General features: G+C 35.0%; 1 protein-coding gene across 1 annotated transcript in view; it reads right to left on the bottom strand.

Moving 5' to 3' along the window:
* ARAP2 (ArfGAP with RhoGAP domain, ankyrin repeat and PH domain 2) overlaps positions 1–27,485 on the bottom strand; it is a gene marked incomplete at its 3' end in the record, with an annotated part of 205,821 nt that overhangs the window by 66,274 nt on the left and 112,062 nt on the right. The window contains exons 20-26 of the mRNA XM_081237829.1: positions 20,036–20,199; positions 15,560–15,772; positions 12,219–12,324; positions 8,694–8,841; positions 7,130–7,198; positions 4,657–4,731; positions 1,786–1,903 (exon numbers count right to left, since the gene is read on the bottom strand). Coding sequence (XP_081093955.1) covers positions 1,786–1,903; positions 4,657–4,731; positions 7,130–7,198; positions 8,694–8,841; positions 12,219–12,324; positions 15,560–15,772; positions 20,036–20,199 — 893 coding nt within the window. The remainder of the gene's footprint in view (positions 1–1,785; positions 1,904–4,656; positions 4,732–7,129; positions 7,199–8,693; positions 8,842–12,218; positions 12,325–15,559; positions 15,773–20,035; positions 20,200–27,485) is intronic.

The raw sequence follows: 27,485 nt of genomic DNA, 5'->3' as shown, positions 1-27,485 counted from the left end.
AATAAAACAATAGGATCCTATTTGTGATTTAGAAAGATAATTCTGGCAGTAATGCTGACAATTATCTTTTACTCACAAGTATGATGAAGCTGGTAACCTAGCCCCTCCCCTTAAAATTAAACAAAAATCAAGACTTTAGCACCATTGAACCATATAGTAATACAAAAGTGTGCTTCACTTATGCAAAAGATTTTAATTGTATGGCAGCTAGTACTAGGCACTCTGCCAGGGACAGAGACTGTACTAAAGATAGAAAAAAAGAGAGTCCCTCCTTCCTTCTAAAGAGTCCTCATCAAGAAAGACAAAAATAAATCCACATGATAGGCATTATAAAAAAAGATAAAGACAAAGTGCAATGGAACCCTTAGTCTGGGTTTTAAAGGAGGTAAACAGGTGGGCCAGAGGGGGAAGTATAAAGGCACACTTGGGAAACACCTGCTTGCATGTTAGTCAAGCGCAAAGGGTAGAAGTGATTGTCTATAAAGAAATGTAAAATGAGAAAAGATGGTAAAAGATCAGAGCAGCAGAAACCCACTGCTTAGGGAATAGACAGAGGAAAAAGAACTGACAAATGAGATAAAACGATTTGAGCACCAGGAAGAGAATCCAGGCAGCAATGAAAATAGAGTGAACACTTTCCAAGAAAAAGGGAATGGTCATTAGCAATAAATGCCACAGTAAGGACAAGCAAAGTAAAGCCGGAAGCAAATCCACTGTACTTGGCAGTTGGGGGTCACAGGAGTCGTTTGACAAAGCACCTTCTGTGAGTGGGGCAGACTGAGCCCAACTATGGGCGAGACAGTGTGAACTGACACCGAAGGACCAGTGTCACTGAATTCTGGCAATGAATATTGGAAAGTAGTGTTTTAATACAAATTATATTTTTAAAGAATTGTGCACAATAAAAAGAAAAAAAGGAATAAAAACATCAAGATGGAATAATGAAAGACAAAGTATTTGATAATCCCATTTCATTCTAACCCTGATTACAAGACTCCTAATAATACATGATGAGGTATTTTAAGATTCATTTTTAATTTTTGTCTTGAGCTTGTGGGTGGCAAGATTTTACTTTTGGCAGTTTGACATCTATACTTGAAAGGGTCCCAAGACCTTAGCAGGTATCAGCTAGACAGATGGTAAAGGTACAAAGATGTTCTGCATCTCATTTTTTTCCCTAGAGGTCTTTAAAACCAAATGGTGTCATTATAATGTTAGGCTTATTACTCTTGGGGTAGTCAAGGTGTTTAAAAAGCTCTCTTTATCCTTTTGCATCTGAGATAAAAGATGACAAAATACCTGATTCACTCCACTAAAGATGAAAAAAAAAAACTAAAAATATGCTTCTGCTAGGCTTAAAACAATATTATTTTTAAAAATAATAAATAACCTTTTAAATCAGTACTCTTGTTCTTGTTAAATAAGTAGCATACAGGAATAAGGTAGAATAAGGTGGATGGTGGTGGTGACATTTAGAATATTGTTACAAATCAAATTGCTTGTTCTTATAAATAAGGCCTTATTTCCTGAGGCAGCAACATACATGCCTAATGCTTTATACTCTATGTTTATGGTCAATAAAATAATTACTTTGATGAGTAAAATCATAGGAGGGCACCCTCAAGTGGCACTAACATATATCAACACATGTGATGAGGTAGAAGGGAAGTCATACGAGATGTTAAGCTTTAGAAAAACATAAAATGTTAGTAATGACTTGTCACAAAAATAGTATTTCTTCATACTTTAAGAAATTTAAGAATCCCTAGCATGAGAACCACTTACCAAGTTCTTCATTGTCTATGACTTCAAATGTGGCCCAGATATCATCTTTTGTAGGAATTATATTTTTTATTGCTAATATGTCATTAGTTAATTCTTCTGCTTCCATCACGGGAGATATCTAAAAGAGAAGCAAAATTTCTTCAGAATATATGTCAGACACAGAAGTGGCCTTTGTTAGGGCAGTAATACTCCCCCATCTACCACCTAATGATACTCCAAATTTCCTCTTAGTATGTTTAACTAGCTTCTCTAAGCACATGGGGAAAGCCTATTCAGATCTTCTCCATATAATGTAATACATTTTAATGCATGTGTAAAAAAAAATCACCATATAGGCATAATCAGAGAGAATGTTTTTTTCTCACTTAGTGAACAATTAGATCACTCAAAAAGGGAAGAATATACCTACTCATACTAAGACCTTCCACAGACATTGGATCCAATGTCTAGGGGTAAAACATTTCACTCAGTTCTATAATTAGGAGTTCCAAGGAGCTAGGTTTATTCAGCTTGGGCCCTAAATTATACACAGTTGACTGCTGTCTGCCATGCCAAAAAGCCCCAGGGTTTTAGTGGTCTGTGGTGTGCCCCACCATGCCAAGTGACAGATGGTGCGACACTGAAGTATGCTTGAGCCAGGCTTTCAGGGCACAGGGCAGAGTCTGCAGTGTCAGCCTGGGGGCCAGCTCTACAAGAGTCCCAATTCCTGAGGCCATTGTATAAACATGCCACCTTCTTCAGGGACTTTGGGGATTTTTGATTTGTTTCTTCCTGGTTTTGGTTTTGCCAGTCTTACAGGTATGCTGGCCAAAAGCAAGTTGGCTTTCTCCAATTAGAATTTAGTTATAATGTCAAACAAATAGAAGATGATTTAAGCATTAGAATATTGCAACTGCAACTTAATTATACACGTTTTCAGTAAAACTATGTACCTATTCAAAAATTTCTTAGAAAATGTGCTCACTTCCCTTTCTCCTGTCCATTACTAATCATAAGCATACTGCACATATATAAATAACGTAAAACATTTTTTCTTACAGGTAATTCATATAGTCTATCTTTTGGAGTTCATGGAATTTAGTGCTTTCTTTGGAATATATTAATGATACAGTGAAGTCCATTATTTGCTATTTAGAAAAGCCTAATGTAATACAACCTTAAAAGAAAAAAAAACATTAGCATGGGAAAAGTAGAGCACTTTAAGCAGCTGAAACATCAGTAGATGAGTCACTTCAGTGACACCATTCATTGGAATGGCTTTATACTTTTTTACGAAGTGTAGCCCTTTCTTAAAATAAATAATAAAACTGAGAAACCAAACTAGTGAAATAGTCAGCAGGGAGTTCCTCAGGTTGACTTAGGAATGTAAGACTGGGACTCATTTCCGTGTCCCAGGTGACACCCAAGGCCCCTCTTAAGAACACCTAGAACTCCACGAAGCACATTTTGGAAATCATTACTCTAAGCAATATACACATCAGTATAATGATCATCAGGTTTGGAATATGATGATTAAGGTTTGCATCCGGGCCTGAATGCTATTAATTCCCAGTTTCTACTCATATAAATGTGAGCTATCACCTGCTTCAACTACCTCCTTGGGTTGAGGTAATGATCAGCTGAAATAAGTGTAAGAGTTGTGCAAAGTTTTAAGCATTAAACGAACGTTAATGATTATTTCTGTATAGTTTTTGTTATATTTTTCAAGAGAATTTAGAGTTGTTGTAGGTGAAACTGGACAGTCCTTTATGTGAATATACTTAAAATAAGAACTTTGCTCAACTGTAGTAACTTCTGTTATGGCTTTATTAGATAAGATTAAAACGAGCTACTAGAGAGTTTATGTGTAAGTGGAGTTAAGTCATGTGCTTTGACTACCTCTTCCAGCATTAGTGATGGACTTGTGCTGATTAATCTCTACTACTTCCTCATGTCCCCTGTGATGAACATCACATGTTCAGCATAACAAATAGATGGGGACAAGGAGGGGCCAGGCAGCTCATAGTAGTTCAACTGTACAACTAGGCGAGTAATCAGTGCCAAAGAGTCATAATATGTAATCATTAAAAAATATAAAATAATAATTACAATATCTTTGACCTAAGTGAAGTCCAGAAATATCTAAGACCTGTTAAGACCCTGTTTAATCTTGGACTTTAAAAATGATAAGAATCTAAAGCTGAATTTCTACTCTTAGATGGCATCATGTCTATTTTGCCTACAGAGAAAGTAGTCTCACTCTCTCTAAGGCAGACTAAGTACAGAATATGGTAACACAAGAAGGATCTTTTTAATTCAGAACAAATGGCTAACTAGTGGTCTCAAGGAAGAAGAGAGTTATTGAATATTCAAGTACATTGAAAGACTGGAAGCTAAAGTCTAGGATACAAGGGTGGGGGATTAATAATAATAATACTACTAGTAGTAGTTATTTATTAAACACTTATGTACCAAGCAATTTGCTAAATGTTTCATAGGCAGGATCTTATTGAGTCCTCACATCAGTGCTATGATGTAAATACTGTAATTTTCCCTCATTTTACAGATCAGAAGATTGAGACTCAGATAGAGTATATAAGTGCCTAATGTTGAGAAGGAAGAAAGGAGAGGAGCAGGTGATTGAGCTCAGGTAGTTTTCCAGAACCTATAGTATGTCCTAACCATAACCTAAAGAACATAGGATGGTCTCTTTCCAAATCATCAAAACATGGAATTCCCAGAGGATATTGGCATGAAGAGTCAAACTTGTCATGACTTGAATTGGACATGTAAAATAAGACAGAAGAAACAATAGAAAATTCAAGATATGCAAACTAATGTTAACACTTATGACTTCCAACAGTACTCTTTACATCCATCTTTAGGGCTCACCCGAATTATAATACTGCAGTCAGGTTCCTTCCTTTCTACATACACTTCAATTAACAAATCTCCAGCCTGGGAAACCTAGAAAAGGGCAGATGTGAAGAGAGCAAATGTAAGTATCTTTCAAGAACACACACATGACACTTAAGATGGTTAGAAAACCCTAGTCATATTTTTGAAGATTTTATAATAATGAAATGAGATCAGTCCCCCTGTTAACAGCATAATGATACCCATTTTCTGGATGTGGTTGATTAAGGACAAGGAATCTACACAAATGACATAGTTAGCAAACACAATCACAATGCAGTTTTTTCTCTTACTCAAAAGTTTAGTGACCTCACATACCCTTAAGGTTCTTATTGAGATAATGAATCTGGCTACAGTGGAAATAAAGAGATGATAAGTCCAAAAATTGAAATTTGAAGATAAATTAGGTCAGAGCTGTGTTAAAATTACAAATAGAAAAAGTATATTTAGCAAATAAAATTAAAAGTGAAGTGATAGAATAAGGAGATAATAAAGTTAAGTTTTTATTTTAATTACCTTTAGCCAAGCATCAAGTGCTAGGTTATTTGGGTCGCTGTTATAACCAAGAAGACACACTAAGTGAAGAATACACAAGCCAGAAAATAAAAAGCATAAGATATCACTATGTAGACTGACAGCATATGTGGAGAAGACTAACAAAGAATGAAATGAATCTGTGAAAAATATTTTGAGTCGCTTTTTTCAAATATTCCCTTAAGTTATATAAACACTTGGAAATAATATCCATCACTCATTTTTCAAGAAAGGTCATAATGGAGGAATGATCTTTCCACAGTTAAATGTGCCTCAGAATCAACCTGATGAGTAAATTTAGTGGAAAAACATTAAAAATGCACTTTGAAGAACTGCTCATAGTTATTCTGACACTACAGGCTTAGAAAAGCTTATTTCCAATTTTTCTACCTCACTTTTGGTGCTACATAAAAATTCTAGGGAAGAAAAGATACAGTTGACATTTTTACTTTTCCTTGTGTTTGCATAAACAACTCTCCAGGAAGGACACATTTTAAAAATTAAAAAAGCAAATACAAAGAACTCATAGCATGCAGCCAAAAACAAGAATAGCTAAGAAATTCAAACAGGGATAAGACTTAGAGACTGTCAGAAAACTACTTCAGAGGAGTTTTGAATGGACTAGAGAAAAACTCCAGCAAAACAACAGATTTTTTCCAAACTGTTCTACTTTTCTTTCCCAATTACTCTATTTTATAGACAATTCTTTTCTTGTTTTACTGACTTCTACTTAATCAGAAAGCATTCAAGGCTCATTTCTTTATTGTAGCATGAATATAAATGATAAACTTGAAGAATGGTACTCATACTTTATCCAATAACAATATAGATAGTGCTAACAAAGATTATCCCATGGGCTCACACAATCTTTTATTTCATAACTGAAACTCTCCCCGAAAAGCAAGAATCCAAGAGAACTAACTGATAAGGAGTCACATTTTTTAGTGTTACTGCTAACTTGTCTGGAGGCTGCATTAATTACTTTGGGTCAAAATGGAGGACATACTGTCTTAGAGAATTAATGTCATAGTATTAGTCCTCGGGGAGCTAGGCACTAGGGTGAAAGCCTTTCCTCACATCCCTCATATGGAATGATAACTCCCACAACTTCTCTAATTAGTTGTGTGTATTTCAGGAATGAGGTGAACTTAGGGTTTGACTAAGAAGGAAGCATTGGCCTCATCCTATGAGTGTATCTATATGGAGAATTCATTGATATTTGACCCACTTCTATTATTTGCATTGGTACCCTGAATCCACTACAGTTCCTAGTTATTAGAAGACCAACTTTAAGAAAGTCCAGTGAATATTCATCAAACAAGGAAAGGTACTCTGGAAAAGTATAGTGCAATCTGAACATACAAATCCAGTATGATGCAACCAAGGAAAGCAAGAAAAGATCTAGAAAAGTCAACTTAAGACATAAATAACATATGTTACTAATAGCACAATAGAAACATTCCCACTAGTCCAATCATCCAAGAGCATGCAAAGCAAAAGCATATAAGAAATAACTTATTTCAAAAGGATAATGGAAAGAATCATTAGGGAGTCTGAATTTTCAATTTATTCTAGTATTTCTTTTGACTTTAAATGCTTCTTTTGAAATCCACTAATATTTTCAATAGTGCTTTTATAAATGAAAACTGATTTTAAAAAGGACATTTTGATAAGATTAAAACTGATTTTTCCATCTATGTTTTAAAAAATTTATATTAGAATACTTTGGCATTTTGCATATGTGCAATGCTATAGAATTTCACAACTATTTTATCTAGGTTCTTTTTTCCCATTACTTTTACTTTGCTTCAAATAGGAATTTGAAAATAAACACAACAAATGTTTACTTACAATGAAAGTTTTTTGTTGTTTAAATTTTTTTTTTTTTATCAGAGATCTAACTATTACTACTCACTTGAGTGTCTTTCCACTTGGTAATAAAGCTATTTTCTATGTCCATTTGTTTGACTTGGTCTTCTTTAACCTGTTTAAAATATAATTTGGGACATTCTAATAAAATACAAAGAGTGATGGTACTTATCCTCACATAACTTTCTTCAGGAATTTAAAGACCAACACATTAAAAATAAATGAGAATGGCCATCTTTAGCAGTGTGGGCCCACAAAGCTAGGGCAGAAATAAAGCCAACTAGATAGAGCCTCATAAAGTTCAGAACATCTTATGATGATATCATTTCAGGCTGCAGATTCCATCAATGGAATCCCCTTTGCTGAGGCAATTTAATTAGCAAAGGGGCTGATGATGTCTTTGATAGACTTTACGTAGGTTGACAGACAAGACTCATTTCTCAAACAGAAATGTTGATTAAGTGCTTATGAAATTTTCGGCATTTGGTTAAAGTTGGATTTAACAAAACTATGTAGATAAACATTTTTATTAATTTAAGAGTACAAAAATAGAAAATAAAGAGAGCATGCAAAGCCACACATTTTTTTTCTACGTCTTTCATTTCTCAGCATCAGAACTATTGCAAAGAAGTTGCTATTGATCAAAAACAGTGGACACGTATAGGAAGAAGTAAAAAGGAGATCAAAGAGCAAAGAAGATCCAACAATTCTGGTCCATTCCTATATAAATTAAGATACAAACTGTGTTATTTTATTTTATTAAAATATAGTTTCTTTCCCTTTGCTAAGGAATCTTTTTATCAGTTATTGTAAGAATGTACAAACTCTACAAAAGGTGACCTATTACATTAAGCTATTTGATTTCATCTGGTATATACATAGTCCTGGAAAACAAGGGTCCTTGTACAAGACTGTTTAATAGAATGCCCCGAAAGGTTAAATGGCAACCCTGAGATGGCAGAAGCAGTTAAGCAATGGAGCTGGACCTTTGACCCAGATCCCTTATATTCCCCCCATATTCAAATCCTAGGCTTATTTCGTCTATTTTTACTCCTTTGAATTAAGAAATCATCCCTATTCTAACAGTTTTCTGATGAAACATGAAAATCTGAACATAATATAGCAAATTGAAAAGTCAAATAATTAGAACAGAGATGACTTAATAAAAACCACAGACTGTTAATTCAGAATTTTCTTTTTTTCCAGTTCATGAGCAATTAAAAGAAAAACACTAAAATGCTTTCAACTGCAAAATTTATCAGCCTGATGTATATTACCGAATTTGTGAAGTTCACAAATTTCATACCTCTAAGTAGACATACTTATAATGCATACATATACTGAGGAAAAAAAACATAGAAACACTATAAATAGAAATATTCTGTCCAAGACACCAGATGGTAAAAACGCTTTAGAAGCAGCCAAATTTAAATGAATGGCTATAGCTTAAAAAGCTAGTTATATCTAAAAAATTAAGGATCATATAACTATCCATTATTTTCTTTAAATATACATAAAGACCTGAATAAAAACATCCCAAAATACACATTTTTGTTTGCAAACAGTAACATCAAAACTATTTTTACAATGGCAGGATATAAAATATTTACCTCAAATATTTCAACATAATTATTAATTAAGTCCTCAATTACATTCACTTCTTCACTAGTTTGTCCCTTAGTTTGAAACAAACAGGAGGAAAAAACCAAGGCCAAATTGTGGGCGTTCATGTGATTGATTTCTGAGCATTTCTGAACCCTGTGAGAGAAAAGCATAGGTTATTACAATGTATTTCTATTTGAAAATTTCATAGAACTTATAAGTCTTCATACTCATTTATTTTTTTCTCTCTTTTTTTTTAATACACACATATTGAAAGTCTCTGATGTAAAAGGTACAGTGGTGATTTAAAGAAAAATACACAGTTCTTTCTTACAAGTAGCTCACTTTAATTAAGAACATAAGAAAAGATTACTGTTAAAGATATTACTACAAGTTACAAAGCAGTACTTGATCATTGCTTTAGAAGAGGGACTCCTCACCCACCATATCCAGACAATTCCACTAATTGGACAACCTGCAGCTAAGGCATAAAGGTGTGCTTGCAGAATGGTGTCAAATGACTTGTGGGGTAGGAGCATAATAAAAGAGGAGAAAGGGGCAGAAGGTAAGCAGGAAATAAGGCAAGAATGGCAAATTGGGAGGCACATAGGAGAGAGTTCCAAATTCAAGGTTTAGGGCTAGGCTGAATTTCCCAGAAAGTACATATCGGGTGAGAAAATGCCTGGCAGCCTGTGTTTGGATGGTTATTCAAAATAGGATATTTTCTCTCAAAAAGCAATCACTTAATTAAAAAATACAATTACATTTTTCTTGGATAGAACTAAGAATGGCTTTTTACAATGAACAGACATGAACAGAGGAGTGAATTCTCCCAATCAGTAGGCTACAACACTTGAGTTTTACAAAGAGCATTTAAAGTACTCACGAAGTTCAAAGTGATTAAAAATAAAATACAGTCATTACCCCAGTAAAAGGAAATTTACACTGATAAAAATGCTGGAGAACTCTAACTGATGTCCATGGAAGTATCTGTTAATGCTCTCTGTCACTGACTATAGACATAGCAGCTGCTCAGTTGCCTGTCTAATTACATTTGTAAATTTCTAAAAAAAAAAAAAAACATACTAAAAAAGGGAGACCAAGTCTATCAAAGGAATAAAGCAAGACTAAGGTAGGTACACCTGACTATAAAGAGCAAAGCTTCTAGTAGGTACAAGAAAAATATGAAACATGACAGGAATATATATGATAGTGTAAGAAACTCACAAGGATATGCCAAATTGCATAGCAGAGACAGAGCAAGCTTGATCATCATATATGATTTATAAGATGTAAAAGGCATTGCAAGTTAATAGAGGAAGGTGTCGTAATTGTGGGTATCCCTCTCAAAACCACTTCTGTACTTTTTTTTTTATATCACACTGAACTGTAAACATCTGGAAAATTTATCTGCATGTCTGCCTGTGCTACTAGAATCTAAGCATCTCACAGTCAGAGACTTTGTGTTAATAACACTGTAGTGCATAATAAATACCTGGCGAATGGAATTAAGTCAAAGTTAGTCATGGAGGAAATGGTCTGTTATCTAGGGCAGGGGTGGAAGTGAATGCTAAATCAACCTGACCTTACCCAAACTGACCTCTCAAACTTTTGACAACACTATCAAACATTCCCATCTCTCCTGAGACCTCCTTCTGCAATAGCCTTCTCCTCCAGCACTCGTCACCTCTTCAGTTTCTATAGCTGCCTTAATTTCTGGCATAAAGCATGTACACTATGTATTTTCCTTTTCTTCCTTTATTTCCCTGCTCCCACACTAGCATCCGTAAGTGTCCCATATTCAGCCAGCTCACTCTCTTCCCACTCAGCCCTTCTCATCAGAAGCCAAGGAAATGGTTTCTTAAATAGTTTCTCTGCCTCTATTCTAACCTCTTCCCAATCAATCGCAGGACATGGGTTATTATCCTAAAACAGATTGGATCAGCCACTTCTTATCACTTAAGGGAATGAAATCCAAATGTTTCTGCATGACCAACAGTGTCTTTCGCAGCCTCCTGCCAGCTAGCTACAAACCATCTCATCTCCTGGTACACCTATTTCCTAGAAAATACCCTTCACTCATGTCTCGTACTTATTTTTCTTTCATGCCCAGTTCGTTTATCCATTTAAATCTGAAACATCACTTGGACCTCAACACACAATGAACCACTTAATCCCTCCTCTATAATTCCATGTCTTATGCTAAAATTCTTCATATTAAAATCTGTTCTGAGGGCGCTGTGTTTTCCTAAAAAATATAAAATGCCCTGCAACATCCCTGTGAGTTCCCACTGTAATGTCCCGGGGCTCCTTGGTGCTATTTAGAAACTGCAGACTTAAGACTATTTTTGTCATTCATGTATTATTGTCAACTATTTTTTTTTTACATGGAACCTTAATGGACATTGTATTGTACATAGTAGAAGCTAAAATATATGTCAACTGAAGAAAAGGATTGGAAGGAACTCATCTAAAATTCAAGTATAAAGTTTAAGAATTATGTGTAACAATGTTTAAAATGTTAATGTGATAATTGTAGCAGCCTGGTGACATATTATAACTTCTGAAGAAAAAAATATCTGTCCCAATGTCTCATAGGCATAGAGATAGGACTATAAACATATATACTACATTTATATGATACAATAAGAAAATCAGCTTTACAGTAGGAATGGAGTTTACAAGTATCAGAAGTGATGGCTGGAAAAGAAAGATAAAGAGAAAAGACCAATTGTGGAGGATTTAGGAATCTAAACTCCAAATAAGGTACTTTTAGTAGAATTCAGGTTCATAGAAATTTATTCAAGGGAATATTGCATCCACGAAGGAAGCTGCAAACAATATATTCCTTAAGCAATATTTACACTGATATAAGTTTTTGTAATGACAAAACTTGCTCATAGCAAAACAAACAAACAAACCTTAAGTTTGTTGACTTAAAATGTTATTCCCAAACATTGTCATCCTTCAGATGTCATTTCGAAATCAAGCTACCATTTTATTCCTCTTATCCTCCCAAATGCAGGGGACTACATGCCCCAACATAGAAAATGTTTTTGATTTTTAAAATTTTCCTCATCTAATCAACTGTCTGACACCAAAATATTGGAGTCAAGTTAGATACAAACTCATAATAAAGAAATAAAGGTTTATTAAGAGTCCACCACGAGAAAATACTGTACTCACAGATTCCTGCTATAAAATTCTGGTCCCTGTACTTCCTTCTCTGACATCCCTCTTAAATGTTTTAAAATCCTTGCTTATGTACTGGATGTATCTGATTTGCTGTGCATGATTATTTCTAATCCATTTAAGGAATTCTCCAGTGCTGTTTATGTGAAATGTGTCTTAATTCCACTAAGAGACACTAAAGTGATAGTTCATGGGAATTCCATTTTGAAACTATTCTTAAGATATGGCAAAAGATTCATAGTCACAAATAGAAGGTTAACCACAGTACTTTAAATTTAAGAAATAATGTCTTATTGAGTGCCACGTTTGAAATGTCTAGAAAAGTTCATGAATCCACCCACCTATAAAGGTGTTCAATTATAGCTGCCAATGTTGCTCGGTTGACCCCAGGAAGAGTACGTATAAATGCTCCATATTTTTTAATTCTTTCCTTGTCATCTTGGGTATCTAGAGGTTAAACACACACACGTAAAACTTGAGGCCTAACTAATCGTCTGTATTACCAATTTGCCATTTATCAATATTTTAAAACAATATTCACAATTGTTATTTCACTGACACAATCAAGTTTCAATAGAAAAACATTCAAACTTCTATAATTCTGTAAAAGTATTTACAAAAACATTCCAGGGCTATATGTCATAGTTCTTATACTTTGTAATTAAAAATGAAGCAGTTTCAAAACCCAGGGTTCTATTTTATCTTCAACTTTACAGACTACTGAATGTCAACTAAGAGGAATCTTTTCAATTAGTAACAAATTAGAATACAAATTGAAAAGATAAGCCAAAAGTATTTTAACTGTAGCTATGGAAAGATTTCACTATTTGTTATTTGAAAATGACATTTCTGACCTTTTTCCCTTGTGGAATCATAAAAATCTTCCCCAAACTATGAACCATCCCAGAACTATGAACTGTACCTTACCCCACAGATCCATGTAAGGGAGCTTTCACCAGCCCTGGAACCTTCAACTCTTTGGAGAAGGTAAGGGGACAGTGGAAGAAGTCATGTGTAGGCCCTGGAAACGATGATACAGACAGAGAGGGGGATGGACCCTCTGCCTTAGTCATGGAGAGAAGGATGAGAAGGAATTACTCTCCGCCACCCTCCTAACCACAAGAAGTCAAATACTTAGAGCAACTACACAGGAACCTCCAAAGTTCTGGAGTCTAGAAGATGTGCAGTGGTGGTCTGGTCTAACCTACTCCCTCACAGGGAAAATAGGAGACCTCTCCTCAAATAAATAACTTGTGCTGACTCTGTAACTCAAGGGGATTGCATTTATATATCCCCTCTCAATTCCCAATTACCTTTGGAAACAAGACTTTTTCATTTTCTGCTTAGCCTTACACATTCTATTAACAGAAAGCCAGCAGCACTTTATGATTCTTTGAAAGTACACAGTCACTCGTAAAGGGCATTCCGATTCCTGGGGAGGTAAGAGACTCTGTGACACATTTTTGAAGTATGCTCCTATTCAAAACTGCAACTGATAGCTCTTTTGTACTGACTTTGCCTGCACATGAGATCTATAAAAGTAAACATGGTCATATTGACTTAACTGTGCTAGTAGGTGACTCTCTAAAAGCAAGAGGGGATGACACCCAAATGACATTCAAAGACGATACTAGAAGTGAATTAAGAACTTTCTGTCATCCTGGTATAATCCAAACATTTTCCCTTGTGTCATCCAGTTTCTAACTGTAGAGGTAATTGTATTTATTCAACAAAATGCAATTAATACTACTACGCTTATAACAAGTCATGCTATTACAGCATATTTTCACAAATCTTATAAGAATAAAATAGATGATATTTTCAAAATAAAGCTTAAGTAATTGGAAAGGAAAACTGAAGATAGATTTTAGGTCATATAGGAAACACAATGATCTATTCAACTAGCCACAGACTTCAGACAGTTTAATAGTGTTCTTAGAAGAAGAGGTCATATGTCATATAAATAGGTGCTATGCCACTGTAGGGCATTCTTCGCCTTGGGCTCACAGGACCCAAGAGAGCTCTCCTGTGAGTTCACCCAGAGAGTTCTAGTTTATTCTTGTCAGATCCAACAAAGGGCACTTTTCTGACAGGTCAGGGTGAGCTACATTGGATCTAAAAGTAAAGAACTTTTAACACTATTTGACCCAATAGTAGAAGCCTCCAAGTAAATGCTCAAGGATTCACATCCAAACGAAAGATGAACACACTCCTCTCTGACACATGCTAATACTTCCCAACTACTTCCTGACGGTAGATTGACAACAATGAAGACATCTCTGTCATGAAATTTGACAACTTCAGCAAAAGCATATTTGTCACAGATTTTTGATAAACGATTTTATAATGAAGACAAATTGTAATTCTTTATAAAATAGAGATACTATAAATAACTTCAAGGTTATAAATTACAATAAAATCTTAAAACAAAAAATGAGGATGGCAGGGTAATTGGGCTTAAAAGATATCTAATTCCATATTTTATATTCCAGAAAATTATACAATCAACTTTTCTTGTGATTAGAGTTAAACCTATTGATTTTAGAAGTATCAGGAAGTAACTATAAGACTTCTGAATTAGGCAGTTAAATTGTGAAAAGCTTTATTTTAATAACAATACTACTCTTTTCTTGCTGACACAAATAAGGGACATTCTTGGAATAATTTTTCAAACTGTGGATGTTTTATGACATTTCAAAATTAACCCCTTCAAATGTCATAGTTATGTTTTAGATTAAACAAATGCTTTCAATGAAAAAAACTTTCTCAATAGAGGGACATCATATAGTTAAACTCAAAGGTCATTTTATAAAAACATTTCTCAAAACAGATTAAATGTACAAGAGAGAAATATATTAGTAAATTATGGTATAATTCAATGATACATTTTAAAAACTGTAGAAAAGTGAAGATTCAAAATTGTCATTTTGAAAGCATTGTAGATATATGGGAAATATTTTTGGTTTATTAATAAAATAAAGATGATATGTACATCATAGGCATGGGGACAAAGACTATAAAATAATGTGAAAAATGAAAATAGCTCTGTTAGAAATCTGGGATTAAAGGCAATGTTTATATTTAAAAATATTTATCATAATCTTTCTATAAAAAGAGTTATTTTTAATTAATTGATGTCAATATAGGTTTTACTAAAATCGATCTGACCCATTAACTTTTCTAGGGTCATTTCTTAAATAAGTTCTCTTACAGTGCAGTAAAGCTTTTTTCCTTCATTAGACAGAATCTAGAAAAAATAAAGAGTAAAAAAAAAAAATTGGTTTGTAACTCTAAAGAGGTAGAATAAATGAAAAAGGAAAGCCAAACAGCCATATGGCAAAACTGTGTAAAACCAATCTTATATTAAAACTTTCATTTTAATCTTAATGAGAAAATTAACAGCCTACATGGACTTGACTATAACACTTCCAAAGTTAAGGCAAAGTAAGCACTAAGAAATCTACCGAAAACTAAGTATTACCATAAAACACTGTTTAGCAATTATCACCATAAATTTCTTTTGAGGCAGATATAAACAACTATTGATTGCACAATTTCTGTTCTGAACCATTATGTATATTGTTCCTTTCAATTAAATGTTCAGATTATCAAAGGAGTTTTTAAAAATCTATTATCAAATGAGAAGGCAAGCCTTTATTCTATTCTATATTATATATGTTACCTAAGGTAGAGATCCAATATGGATAGAGCTCCTTAGTAAGAAGTGCGTCGTCAATGTCAGAGAGAAAACTCTTCAATACGCCCGTCACATCTTCAAGCTGATGTTTTCCAGCCCTCAATTTAAAGCTTCTTGCATCCTTTTTGAAACTCTCCAGGAGTTCACTTACATGTAAAGGATCACCATTCTTTTGATAGATATATTTGCACCCTAAACCTTTGTTAAAGAAAAAGAAAATGGTTATATGAAAAAAGTCTCAGGTCAAAATCCACTTTGATATCTTAAAAATAGGACCAATTTTTGTGCTGGAACAATGCACAAGACAAAATCATTATCCAAGAGCTGATATAAAAATGCATGAGAAAAAAAGAGCCCCTCCTCCTGCAACTTTAATATTTAAAATGTAAACCTGATGAACAACTATTTCATTCTCAGCTTTTCGTAAGTCTCTGGCCAGCCCTTTCCCTAGTCCTTCATAGCATCTTTTTCAAATGTTCTTTTACCACAAGTACCCTTCGCTTAGTCTCCCAGAATACAAATTTGCCTCCAGTTTCACTGACAAAAGTGAGGCTCTCTGGTATAAATTTCCTCAAGTCTCTGCACTCACATTTGTATATTAATTCTGTCTGTTCCCACCTTCACCTTCTTCTACATGAAGAGTTAGGTCATGTCCTTTTCAAAGTTACAGATTCATCAAGTTTCTCGTATAAAATAAGAGGAGTAGCAGTGGTTAACTGGAGGACGAGAAGTGATGATGGTGATATACAAACAAAAAAAAAATTTAATCCTTTTTTGCCCCTCCCCCCAGGTCTCTTGTCTCTCTTCCTTCCAAAACTAATCTGAGTTTCCTATATTTATTCTTTCTCTCATCTCACATCCCTGTTAATCTTTCAGCCACATAATCTGGCTTCTGTGCCCAATTCCTACTGTATCAGGACCATCTTCATCAAGGATATCTATTTTCTAGATGTTTTTCAGTTTGTATGTGGTAAGAATCCCTTGCAGTGTCTGACAATCCATTGAATCCCTGTTAAAATTCTGTTAATCTCAAGGTTTTCATGATGTCATGATCTTATCTTTTTTGCCCCTTCCTCTATGACTACTCTTCTAGTCTTCTATTTATTCTGCTATCTAGTATTTACTGATGATCACAGCAATCCATCCGCAACTCTCTTCTCTGCTCCCCTACAAAATTCTCTGGATGAACCCATCCATCTTCATCACTTCAACTACTACATGTACATTTCCACTCAGGTTTTAATTCCTAAAATTTCAAATACACACATGCACTTTAATATATATACTATATAAATAATACATGCAACACACACTATACTTATACATATGAACAAATTAATTCTCCTGCCCCATTCACTACTTCACCTCCCAATCCCAACATGTTCTTTATTTATCTTGTTCCTATACCTCAGAATTTGGCATTGCTTCCTCCCCAGTCCTTTATAAGTCAGAATGTTTCTTTCTCACTTACCACATCAAACAAAAATGTCACAAATATTTTTCATCATGACTTCTCTCTCAAAAGTGTCCCCTTTTTCCATCCCTTGTGCTATTATTATTTTGTGCAACCAGTTCCTTACTATGTTATCACAACTCCCTGTCCTATTCCTGTGCAGCCCTCCAGTCTGCCTCGAAAATGACAACAGCATGGTCTGAGACACAGGTTGGCTAGTATTACCAACATGCTTAAAAATATGGATACAGCCCTCCCACTGCTTTGAGGGCAAGTTTGAGGATTTTATTATGATACATAAGACCCTACATGAATTTTCCTAACTAACCCTCCTGCCTCTTGTATTTGTCCACTCTTCTCACACTGAGTCCTGGCCACATTTAACTACCCCCAAGTTCCCTGAACAGACAACCTCCTTCATGACTCTGCACCTAGGCATACACTGTTTCCTCTTCCAGGAACTCCTATTCCCTCTTTCACTTAACTAGTTCCCATTTTCTCTTAGGAACTGTGGTAGGTTCCATGCTTCACCCATGAAGCCATCCATGACCACCTCTACACTGGGTGAAATTCACCCCTAAACTGTGGACACCTGTACCAACCCCTGAACCTCTCTACCATAGAATTTTGTACACTTAAGATGTAACTGCCCACTTGTTTGTCTTTGATCCACAATCTGTAAACTCCTAGAAGGCAAAGATCATGTCTTATTTTCTGTACACAGCAGCTACACAGTTCCTAGAAGAACTCAGTAGGTACTTAGTAAATGTCCACAACAGAATAATAAGCAAAATCTACAAAAAAAAAAAAAAATTGCCTAAGTTTCTGAGAGATTTTGTTGCTGGTTGAGTGAATTTCTAATAGCTGGTACACAAGGTAAGTGAATGTGAATTTGAAGGTAATTTTGTTTACATAAATTAAATATATTCTCCAAAGAACTAACTACTGTAACTCATTAAAAAAATTAAAACTCTAAGAATTATTCTGTGAACTTGGTCAGATTCGAATCTTGACACCATGAACACAAAAAATTGGCCTTAGATTTTAACCCAAAGATTAGGAAATTCAAAATAATTATGACCATAAAGGCTCTGAGCCAACCACTTGCATCCTATAATTATTGGGCATTTTCTAAGTTCATATCAAATCTTCCCTTGTATACATGCTGGTAATATTGGGGTTTTCTCCATGCTCTGCTCATTAAAAAAAAAAAAGCTAAAAATACATGAAGACTTTTATTGGCTTTATTACTTTAATATGCAAGTTAATGTACCTTATGCTAGAGCTACAAAGTAGTTATAATGTATGAAATTTAGTTGAAAACAATCTAATGCTTAATGATTTTAAATTCAAATAAACACCACAAAGAAACTTCTGATTTCCCCAGAGAAACATTAAGCTGGATACGCTGAAGCTAGTCAAGTTATTTTAATCATTTGTCAGCTTAGGAAACACTTTATGCCATTATGAAATAAAGATGATTTGAAAATTCCCAATGAGGTTACGCTCTTGCGAAAACAGAATATGTGTGCAATTCATTTACACCTACAAAATGTAAATGCACTAATACTGAATTACTAATAAATGAAGATGATAACCTTCTTCTTCCCCTGTTTTCAAATAAACAGATGATGACAGTTGATAAGAAAAATATAAACATACTATCAAGGGAAGGAACTTCATAGAGTAATCCCACATAATGTGATTACATACATATTTACAATAGCTATATAATTCAAACACAATAAATCTGAATATTAATGATAATTGTACTTGGATTACATATGAAATAACTAAAATACTTAAAATGGCACTCTCCCTAGGAGAAAATATATTAATATACACATATTCTAAACTTAATTTCCCAAAATTATTTTCTTCGTAGCCTTTGTTATTTTTGACATTTTGTTTCACATCAGCTCATTTGGTTCTCAGACTGGAAGGCATGATTTATGGCTCTGTGTTTCACTCTTTACTCCCACTGTTCAATTTCCAGTATAAAACTCAGCAGCTAGCACACAACAGACACTTGATAAATAAAAATAAACCACAATGTTTTACTACAGCTCTTTCAATGATTACATTTTCTTTTCAAATTAAAAACACCCAAAGATACTTTTAATATTAGGAGAACAATGAAAGGTTAATATATCAATAGCTTCCAAAATACCAGATAATCGTTTTACTCTTTTCTGCATGTGCAATCTAAATCAATGGCACTTATCGACAGGTTAAAAGAAAAAACATATTTTTATATTAAAAATATAGTTAAGCAATTTATTTACTCTACCTTTTAGAGTATTAAGGAAATATGTAACAGAAGGAATTTTAAGAATGAATAGTAATTTGAAAATAAACATGAATAATAAAGGCATACTTCATTTAATTTTAGGCATAGCTAAAATACTACCATAGCATATTAAATTAAAATGAAGCTGCACATGTGGGTATAAATCAAGTTGGTTTTAACCTGCAAACTATTCATAAAAATATTTGTTACAATTAAGTCAAACTATCAGAGTTAATGGCCATGATTCTTAATATAAACATGTGACCAATAGCACGTTGAGTGGAACAAATACACATACACTTTGTATGCAGGCCAACAAAAAGTAAATTCTCTTACACATTGTCCCATAGTTTACCACTTCTAAAAACACACTGAGGCACCTCTGCGTTCCCCTAGATTTACTGTACAGTTATAACCTCTGAAAAGTACAATCTTAATCAATTTTTAATATACATTTTATAATATAGATTCTTCTACTATGTCATTTAAAATTTTTATGCATGTAAAGGAAGAAGGAAATGGTAAAGGCACATGATATAATTTAAATGAGCTTTATTGTGAGAAAGAATGGCATTTAGGCTGAAGAGTGACGACACTTTTATTTTTCACTGATGTACTTACAAGGGGCCCTAATTCAGTCCAATGGAGGTACCACTTAAAAACTGTAAATATGCTACTATGAGTTCAACGAGTTGAATAAAAACTTTGTGATACTTACCATACTGTGTAACAAATGCTATACAGCTGTTCACGATAATGGGAACGTCATTTTTGCTGAGCTGCTGATCTTGTAATGCATTCCCATCTGTACCTGCTGCTTTTTCAATTGCAGTATGCCAGACTGTGAAATCTAACTTGGTATGCCCATGGATGTATAATGTTCTGTAAGGTTTCAAAAATATTTCAAATTATAATTTTGTCTTTTAAAAATTCTTAACTTCTACACAGATTATCCTTAGATCCATATAAATGGGATCTTGTCTCATCCATCAGAATAAAACCCCTCTGGGGACGTCCCTGGTGGTCCAGTGGTTAAAAATCCATCTTGCAATGCGGGAGAAGATGGTTTGATCCCTGGTCAGGGAACTAGGACCCCACATGCCGCGGGGCAACTAAGCCTGCGCACCACAACTACTGAGCCCGCACACAACAACTAGAGAGGCCACGCACCACAATGAAAGATCCCACGTGCCGCAACTAAGACCCGACACAGCCAAAGATAAATAAATAAATAATAATAAATAAATATATTTTAAAAAAGAGGAAGAAAACTCCTCTACCACCAGCTTCCACTCACTCAATCCCTCTTTGCATGTACAGTCATGTCTCTCTCTACATAGAGTCCAGGAAGTTCCCTGAACTTGTGGTCTCGCCTCCTTGCCTCCTTTCATTTCCCCTTTCATTCTGTTTCTGAATAACTAAGCAGAAACCCTTCTAGCAAGCATCGCCTGTGACTTCTCATGGATATTTGGGGTTATATTTTTCAAGATTTTAGAACTGTTTGATGACTTCGTTCCTTAAAAAAAAAAAAAAAAAGGAAAAAAAAATACCACTCAATTCGGCTTTTGTAGCACAATTCTTCCTGGCTTTTCCTCCTATCTTTCTGGTGCCTCAATTTCTTTCCCAAGCTCACTTCCTGTTTCTGAAAATGAAGTTGTAACCTCAGTGCACTCACATGAACTCCAAGTACTCTCCAGGGACATGTCATTCAGGTCAGTGGTTTCATCCCCCATATATAAGCTGGTAACTCCCAAATCCCTATCTCCAGGCAATAACTGTCTCACAAATCAGATCTCTATGTGATTGAAAAGTAAGAGCATAAAGCAGCTAAGAGAGCGGGAAATCCAATCAATTCCCAAACTCAAGTTTTAGCTCTGCACTCCCTTTATGACTTTGGACAAGTTATCAAGCTTCTTTCATTCTCAGTTTCATCGCTGGCACAATGAGAATAATAATAAATGTAATATTAGTAAATAATAAAACATAATACTAATTAATGTTGATTTTTGGACATCTTCACCTTAAGGTGCCACAAGCATCTCAAACCTTTATCCCTCCTCATACCAAACCAGTACTACTTTCTCCACTTATCCCACCAGATATTTAGGATTCATTAACTGTATATTGGTCCACCCCCACTCTCACCCCATCACTGCCGCATGAATTCAGTCACAAAATTCTGTTCATTCCAGTTCCCTGACATTATGTTCTGCCTCCTCTTTATTTGAACGTCGCTTTCTTTCAGGTCTTTGTACTGCTCCTTGAAATCACTAAAACCCCTCCAAACAAAATTCATTTCTCAATTCTCCACCTCTCTAGTCCCTGCTCCCCAAGATTGCCAGAACGATCTTTCTAAAATACGAAGCTAATGACATCACTTCCTAATCACTGTCCTTCCACAGCAGCTCTGGAGTTTTCAAGATTAAAAGGCCCTCATGATCTGGCCCGTATTTTCCCCTCCAATTTTGCCATTCCAGGAAGTAAGGAAGGGAGGGAAGGAGAGAGGAAGGGATGGAAGGGAAGAAAGGGAGGGGAGGGAGGGAGGGAGGGAGGGAGGGAAGGAAGGAAGGAAGGAAGGAAGGAAGGAAGGAAGGAAGGAAGGAAGGAAGGAAGGAAGGAAGGAAGGAAGGATTAACATGTTCTTGTCTTCATAATAAATTCTTCCGGCTCTTTGGCTGGTTTCTCCAGCTCCTCCCCCACCGGTGTATTCAAGGTAACCCTCGCTGACACTCCATCCCCATCTCTCTCCATCCAATGCTTATTGTGTACCAGGCGTCCCTTCTTAATCCTGAACATCCACTCTACCCACCATCATATTGCCTGCTCTATCTGTGTGAATGTTTTAGCCGCTACACCCCAAACTTTGTACAAGCAAACAAAGACAGCATTTCAGCATCAATAGCCTTTAGCATAGCACGAGGTATTTAGTGGGTAAATAAGTTTTAATGTTCTATCACTAGATATAAAATTTGACTTGAAACACAAAGTAATCGTTGATGTATTTAAGTATAAAACTATTTAATTTTCATTTCAGACTATGAGACAGCTACTTTGGATTCAACCCAAAGAGAGAGGAATGAGCTGCTTGAACTCTGGATTGTTTTGGTTTCTTGTTTTTTGGGCGGGGGGCGGGTAATGTTTCACATTCCTGATAATTCATTGGCCCTAATTTAAAAAGAAAACAAAAGTACTCCTTTCTGTCCTTCGGTTTCTTTTCTTGAAATGCTCCTCTAAGAAGATAAAGCTACTGGCACCCCACTCCACTCACTTCTAACATCTTCTGAACTTGCTGTAACTTCTTCTTCAGTGACACTGGTGCCCGTAATCTTCATCTCTTTTCTCCTGGCATCTCTATCTATTGTTTTTATTTTCCACACCACCACAACAGCCTTGACCTCCGGGTCTTATAATTTTCTTTTTGAAGAATTCTGATACTTGCTCTAATACTCCTGACATACCTTAGCCTTACATCATCTTTAGCTCAAAAACATTCTACTTTTGGCATATTTGTCTAAATGAAACTACATAACCTGGGTAATTTCCTTGAGGAATATCAAGCCCCTACATTATGTAGACTTAATCAAAATTACCTCTTGCTAAATTAAGGAGTTTAGATAAAGAGAAAATTTTAACTCTTTTTGAATCTTGGTTTTTTTTTATCTGATAATTAAGCTCTGAATATGAGACAAAAATCTTTGAAAAGGTGAGCTTATAAACAAACGACAATTAGTATTTGAGCAAGCAGTAAAAGAAATCCAAAAGGTAATGGCCTTCCTATGATAGCAGTATAATTCTGCCGTTAACTGTAAATGTTTGCAACTTCAAATTTTCTTTCTAACCTGAAGAAATCCTGTGATGACAAGTTTAGCTGTCTGCTTGTGAGCTAGTGAAGGGTAGAATGAGTAATGACAAGTTAACTCCTGAGTCCACTTGTCAAAGGCTGAATCCTAAAATACATCATCTTGTGCAGTAGATGTTTGACATTTAATAGCATCTGTTCAACAGCTTTCCTCTCTGATGTTATCTAAACTCTGTGCACATTGAATAAAGCATCAAAAGATATTTTTAACACAAATGCTGGCCAACTTTGTGATTTCAAGTGTTATCAAACAACAATTTTACATTTCTGGATAACGATTCCAAAGAAATAGGAATTTATATCTTGAAAATCTGCAAGTTCTTTTAAAGAACTCTAATTATAGAAAAATAAATTTTCCTAACTGTACATTCCCCAAGCCTAAATTTTAAACGGTACTTCAAAGCCATATTAAAAAAAAATCCCTATATCCTATAATGAGTTAAGACAGTTCAATAAGACCTAGAAACCAAGTCCCAAGAATAATAAAAATAACTTTCTCAAAACTGTAATATAATAACCACAAAGTAGAGACTATCATATTTGAGCTTGGTTTACTGACAAGAACCAGAACAAATGATAGGATCTATAAATATAGCTGTATGAAAAATAAATTCACCTTTATAAAAAACATTTTAAACACAACTAAAAAACAAAAACAACACATTCCAAAAACATGACTAAAGAAGATAATATCCTAGGCATTTATACAGAAATAAAAAAACTGAGTCTTGTAGTATAAGTCAGCATGTTTGACCAAAAAATACTTATTTTGCTTTCATTTCTGGAAGATCTTTTTGCTGGATAGAGTATTTTAGGCTAATAGCTGCTGGTTTGGTTATTTTGTTTCCCCCCTGCCCCCAACACATTAAAAGATTTTATTATACTATCTCCTGGCTTGCACTGCTTCTGACAAGACATTCTCATCTTTGTCCCCTATTTTTAATGTGTCATTTTTCCTCTGGTACTTTTTAATTTTTTTTTGTCTTCACACTGGTTTTCAGGAATTTGGTTATATGTTTTAATGTGGTTTGCCTTTATCATGCATGAGGTATGTTGATCTTAGTACATCTGTGGGTTTACAGTTTTTATCAAATTTGAAAAAAGTCTGGCCACATTTCTTCAAATATATATATATATATTACTCCATCCTTCTCTTATTTGGGATTCTAATTATACTTTCATGAGAATGATATTGTCTCACAGGTCACTAAGGCTAATTTTATTCAGTCTTTTCCCTCTGTGCTTAAGTTTTTATAATTTCTATTGTCATGCCTTCAAGTTCGAGGTTTTTTTTAATGTAGAGTCTATTCTTGCATTTAGCTGATCTAGTGAGATTTTCTTTTCAGATAGTGTATTCTTCAGCTTTAAAAGTTCCATCTGGTTCCTTCTTTAGATCCATTTTTCTATGTTTATGTTTTCCTTTACATCTTTATTTCTGTGTGTAAATAACTGTCTTTTTATTTACTTTTTTTTACTGGAGTATAATTGCTTTACAATGTTGTGTTAGTTTCTGCAGTACAGTGAACTGAATCAGCTATATGTATACACATATCCCCTCCCTCTTAGACCTCCCTCACACACCCCCAGCCCAACCATCTAGGTCTTCACCGAGCTGAGCTCCCTATGCTATACAGCAGGTTCCCACTAGCTATCTATTTTACACATGGTAGTGTATTTATGTCAAACCTAATCTCCCAATTCATCCCACCCTCCCTTTCCCCCACTGTGTCCACACGTCCGTTCTCTCTGTCTGTGTCTATTCCTGCCCTGCAAATAGGTTCATCTGTACCATTTTTCTAGATTCCACATATATGTGTTAATATACAATATTTGTTTTTCCCTTTCTGATTTACTTCACTCTGTATGACAGACTCTAGGTCCATCCACATCTCTACAAATGACCCAATTTCTTTTTATGGCTGAGTTATATGCCATTATATATATGTACCACATCTTCTTTATTCATTCATCTGTTGATGGACATTTAGGTTGTTTCCATGTCCTGGTTATTGTAAATAGTGCTGCAATGAACATTAGGGAACATGTGTCTTTTTGAATTATGGTTTTCTCAGGGTACATGCCCAGTAATGGTATTGCTGGGTCATATGGTAGTTCTGTTTTTAGTTTTTTAAGGATCCTCCATACTGTTCTCCACAGTGGCTGTATCAATTTACATTCCCACCAACAGTGCAAGAGGGTTCCCTTTTCTCTGCACTCTCTCCAGCATTTATTGTTTGTAGATTTTCTGATGACGGCCATTCTGACCGGTGTGAGGTGATACCTCATTGTAGTTTTGATTTGCATTTCTCTAATAATTAGTGATGTTGAGCATCTTTTCATGTGCTTCTTGGCCACCTGTATATCTTCTTTGCTGAAATGTCTAGTTAGGTCTTCCGCCCATTTTTTGATTGGGTTGTTTGTTTTTTTGATATTGAGTTGCATGAGCTGTTTGTACATTTTGGAGATTAATCCTTTGTCCACTGGTTCATTTGCAAATACTTTCTCCCATTCTGTGAGTTGTCTTTTGGTCTTGTTTATGGTTTCCTTTGCTATGCAAAAGATTTTAAGTTTTATTAGGTCCAATTCGCTTATTTTTGTTTTTATTTTCATTACTCTAGGAGGTGGATCATAAAAGATCTTGCTGTGATTTATGTCAAAGAGTGTTATCTTTTACAATATTTATAATATTTTAAAATTACTGTTTATATTCTTTGCTAATTCCATTATCTTTCTCATTTCTGGGTCTGTTCTTATCAACTGATTTGCAGCTTTTTCACTTTGCTAGTAACTTTTACTGTATGCTAGACATCATTCAGTGCCAGGATTGTGTCTTCCTTTAAAGGGTGTTGATGTTTGTTTTGGGATCTTTTGCCTATTTGACCTCAGGTAACTAAATGACTTGTGAAGAGGTCTGTTTTTAAGCTTAGCAAGGTAAAAATGGAGCAGCCTTTACCTGAGGGCTGGTTTAGCCTTAATACTCTGGAATTACCTTTCTGGAGTCTTTACAAATGCTCTGTGTGTTAATGAAGTCTATCTAACTTGGCTAGATAAAATTTGAACCCACTCCAGCAGTGTCTAAACTCTGGGAATTGTTCAACTCACAGCACACCCTGGGAGTATTTCTACCTGGAGTTTCAACCTGCAAATATGCAGGTTTGTATTGAGCTGAAGGTGGAAGGGAACTCCTTTGAAGATTTCTGAAGCTCTTGCTCTGCACATCTTCCCCTCTGCTCTGTACTGTATCCTGCAATGTTTAGCTACCACAGATTCCCCTATCTCTATAGGGGAAACCAATATAGCAAAACCTCTTCAATATAGCAAAACCACCACATTCTGCTTGGGTTCCCCCATTCCCTGTGCCAGGGACTGATAAGAAGCCAAGGTGATCTTAACCCTTATGTCACTTGTTTCCCTTCTCTCCATGATCACAATCCTGGGATACCTATTGTCCTAAAGTCTGAAAATAGTTCATCTCATATGTTTTGTCTGGTTTTCTAGTTGTTTAAAGTGAGAGGGCATGTTCCATACCAGCTATTTCTTCATGGACAGAAATGGGAGTCCAGAACATTTTATTCAGTCATCGCATCCATAAATCATCCTCATCTTAGTTTATAGAGAAACAGTAGTTTTTTCCCCATACCTTCAGATAAGAAACTGCTGCACAGTGATGGAATATTAGCCAGAAAGAGGCAAACAATTATTAAGAAAATCTGCAGATGCAGAGACTGTATCACAGAATAATGAAGAATGAAATATTAGCTTAACTAGCTTGTTTCCTCTGAAGCCAACAGTTTAGTAAAAAGTGTCAAGGCACACTATTCCCTAAGAAAGACAAAGCCTCCAAGTTTTCAATTTCATCTCTATATAGTATTAGGCAATCACCTATAGGAATGTGAGAAACAACCCTGTTTCAAGTCTCCTTAAAAAAAAAAAAAAAAAAAGCTGTCTTTACCCTTGTAAAAAGCCTGCAATCCTTTCCAGAACAAGGCAAGTTATTAATTGCATTTAATTGATAATACTAATATGGTATCAATCTATCTCACCAGGCCTACTCTCTCATGCTTCCTCCTTAAGAACTGAAGGTTAAGGCTGAGCTGGACTGAAGTTGTACCCTAGCCTATCCAATTTCTCTGAAACTATCGTTTCCACCTCTTTGAAGATCTTTGTGTCTCAACCCCTCATTTTTTTCCTACTCTAATCCTACCTAGGATTCCAGAGCCACTTAAGTATACTTTTTCTTAAAAAATAAAAGTGATTATCTTGATCTCATTTATCTAGAAGGGATCTTCTCATTCTTTTGTATTTTTTC

The sequence above is a fragment of the Mesoplodon bidens genome (genome assembly GCF_964165515.1).
Source record: "Mesoplodon bidens genome assembly, chromosome: 1".
Taxonomy (NCBI): domain Eukaryota; kingdom Metazoa; phylum Chordata; class Mammalia; order Artiodactyla; family Ziphiidae; genus Mesoplodon; species Mesoplodon bidens.
This window is presented reverse-complemented; position numbering and strand designations above follow the sequence as displayed.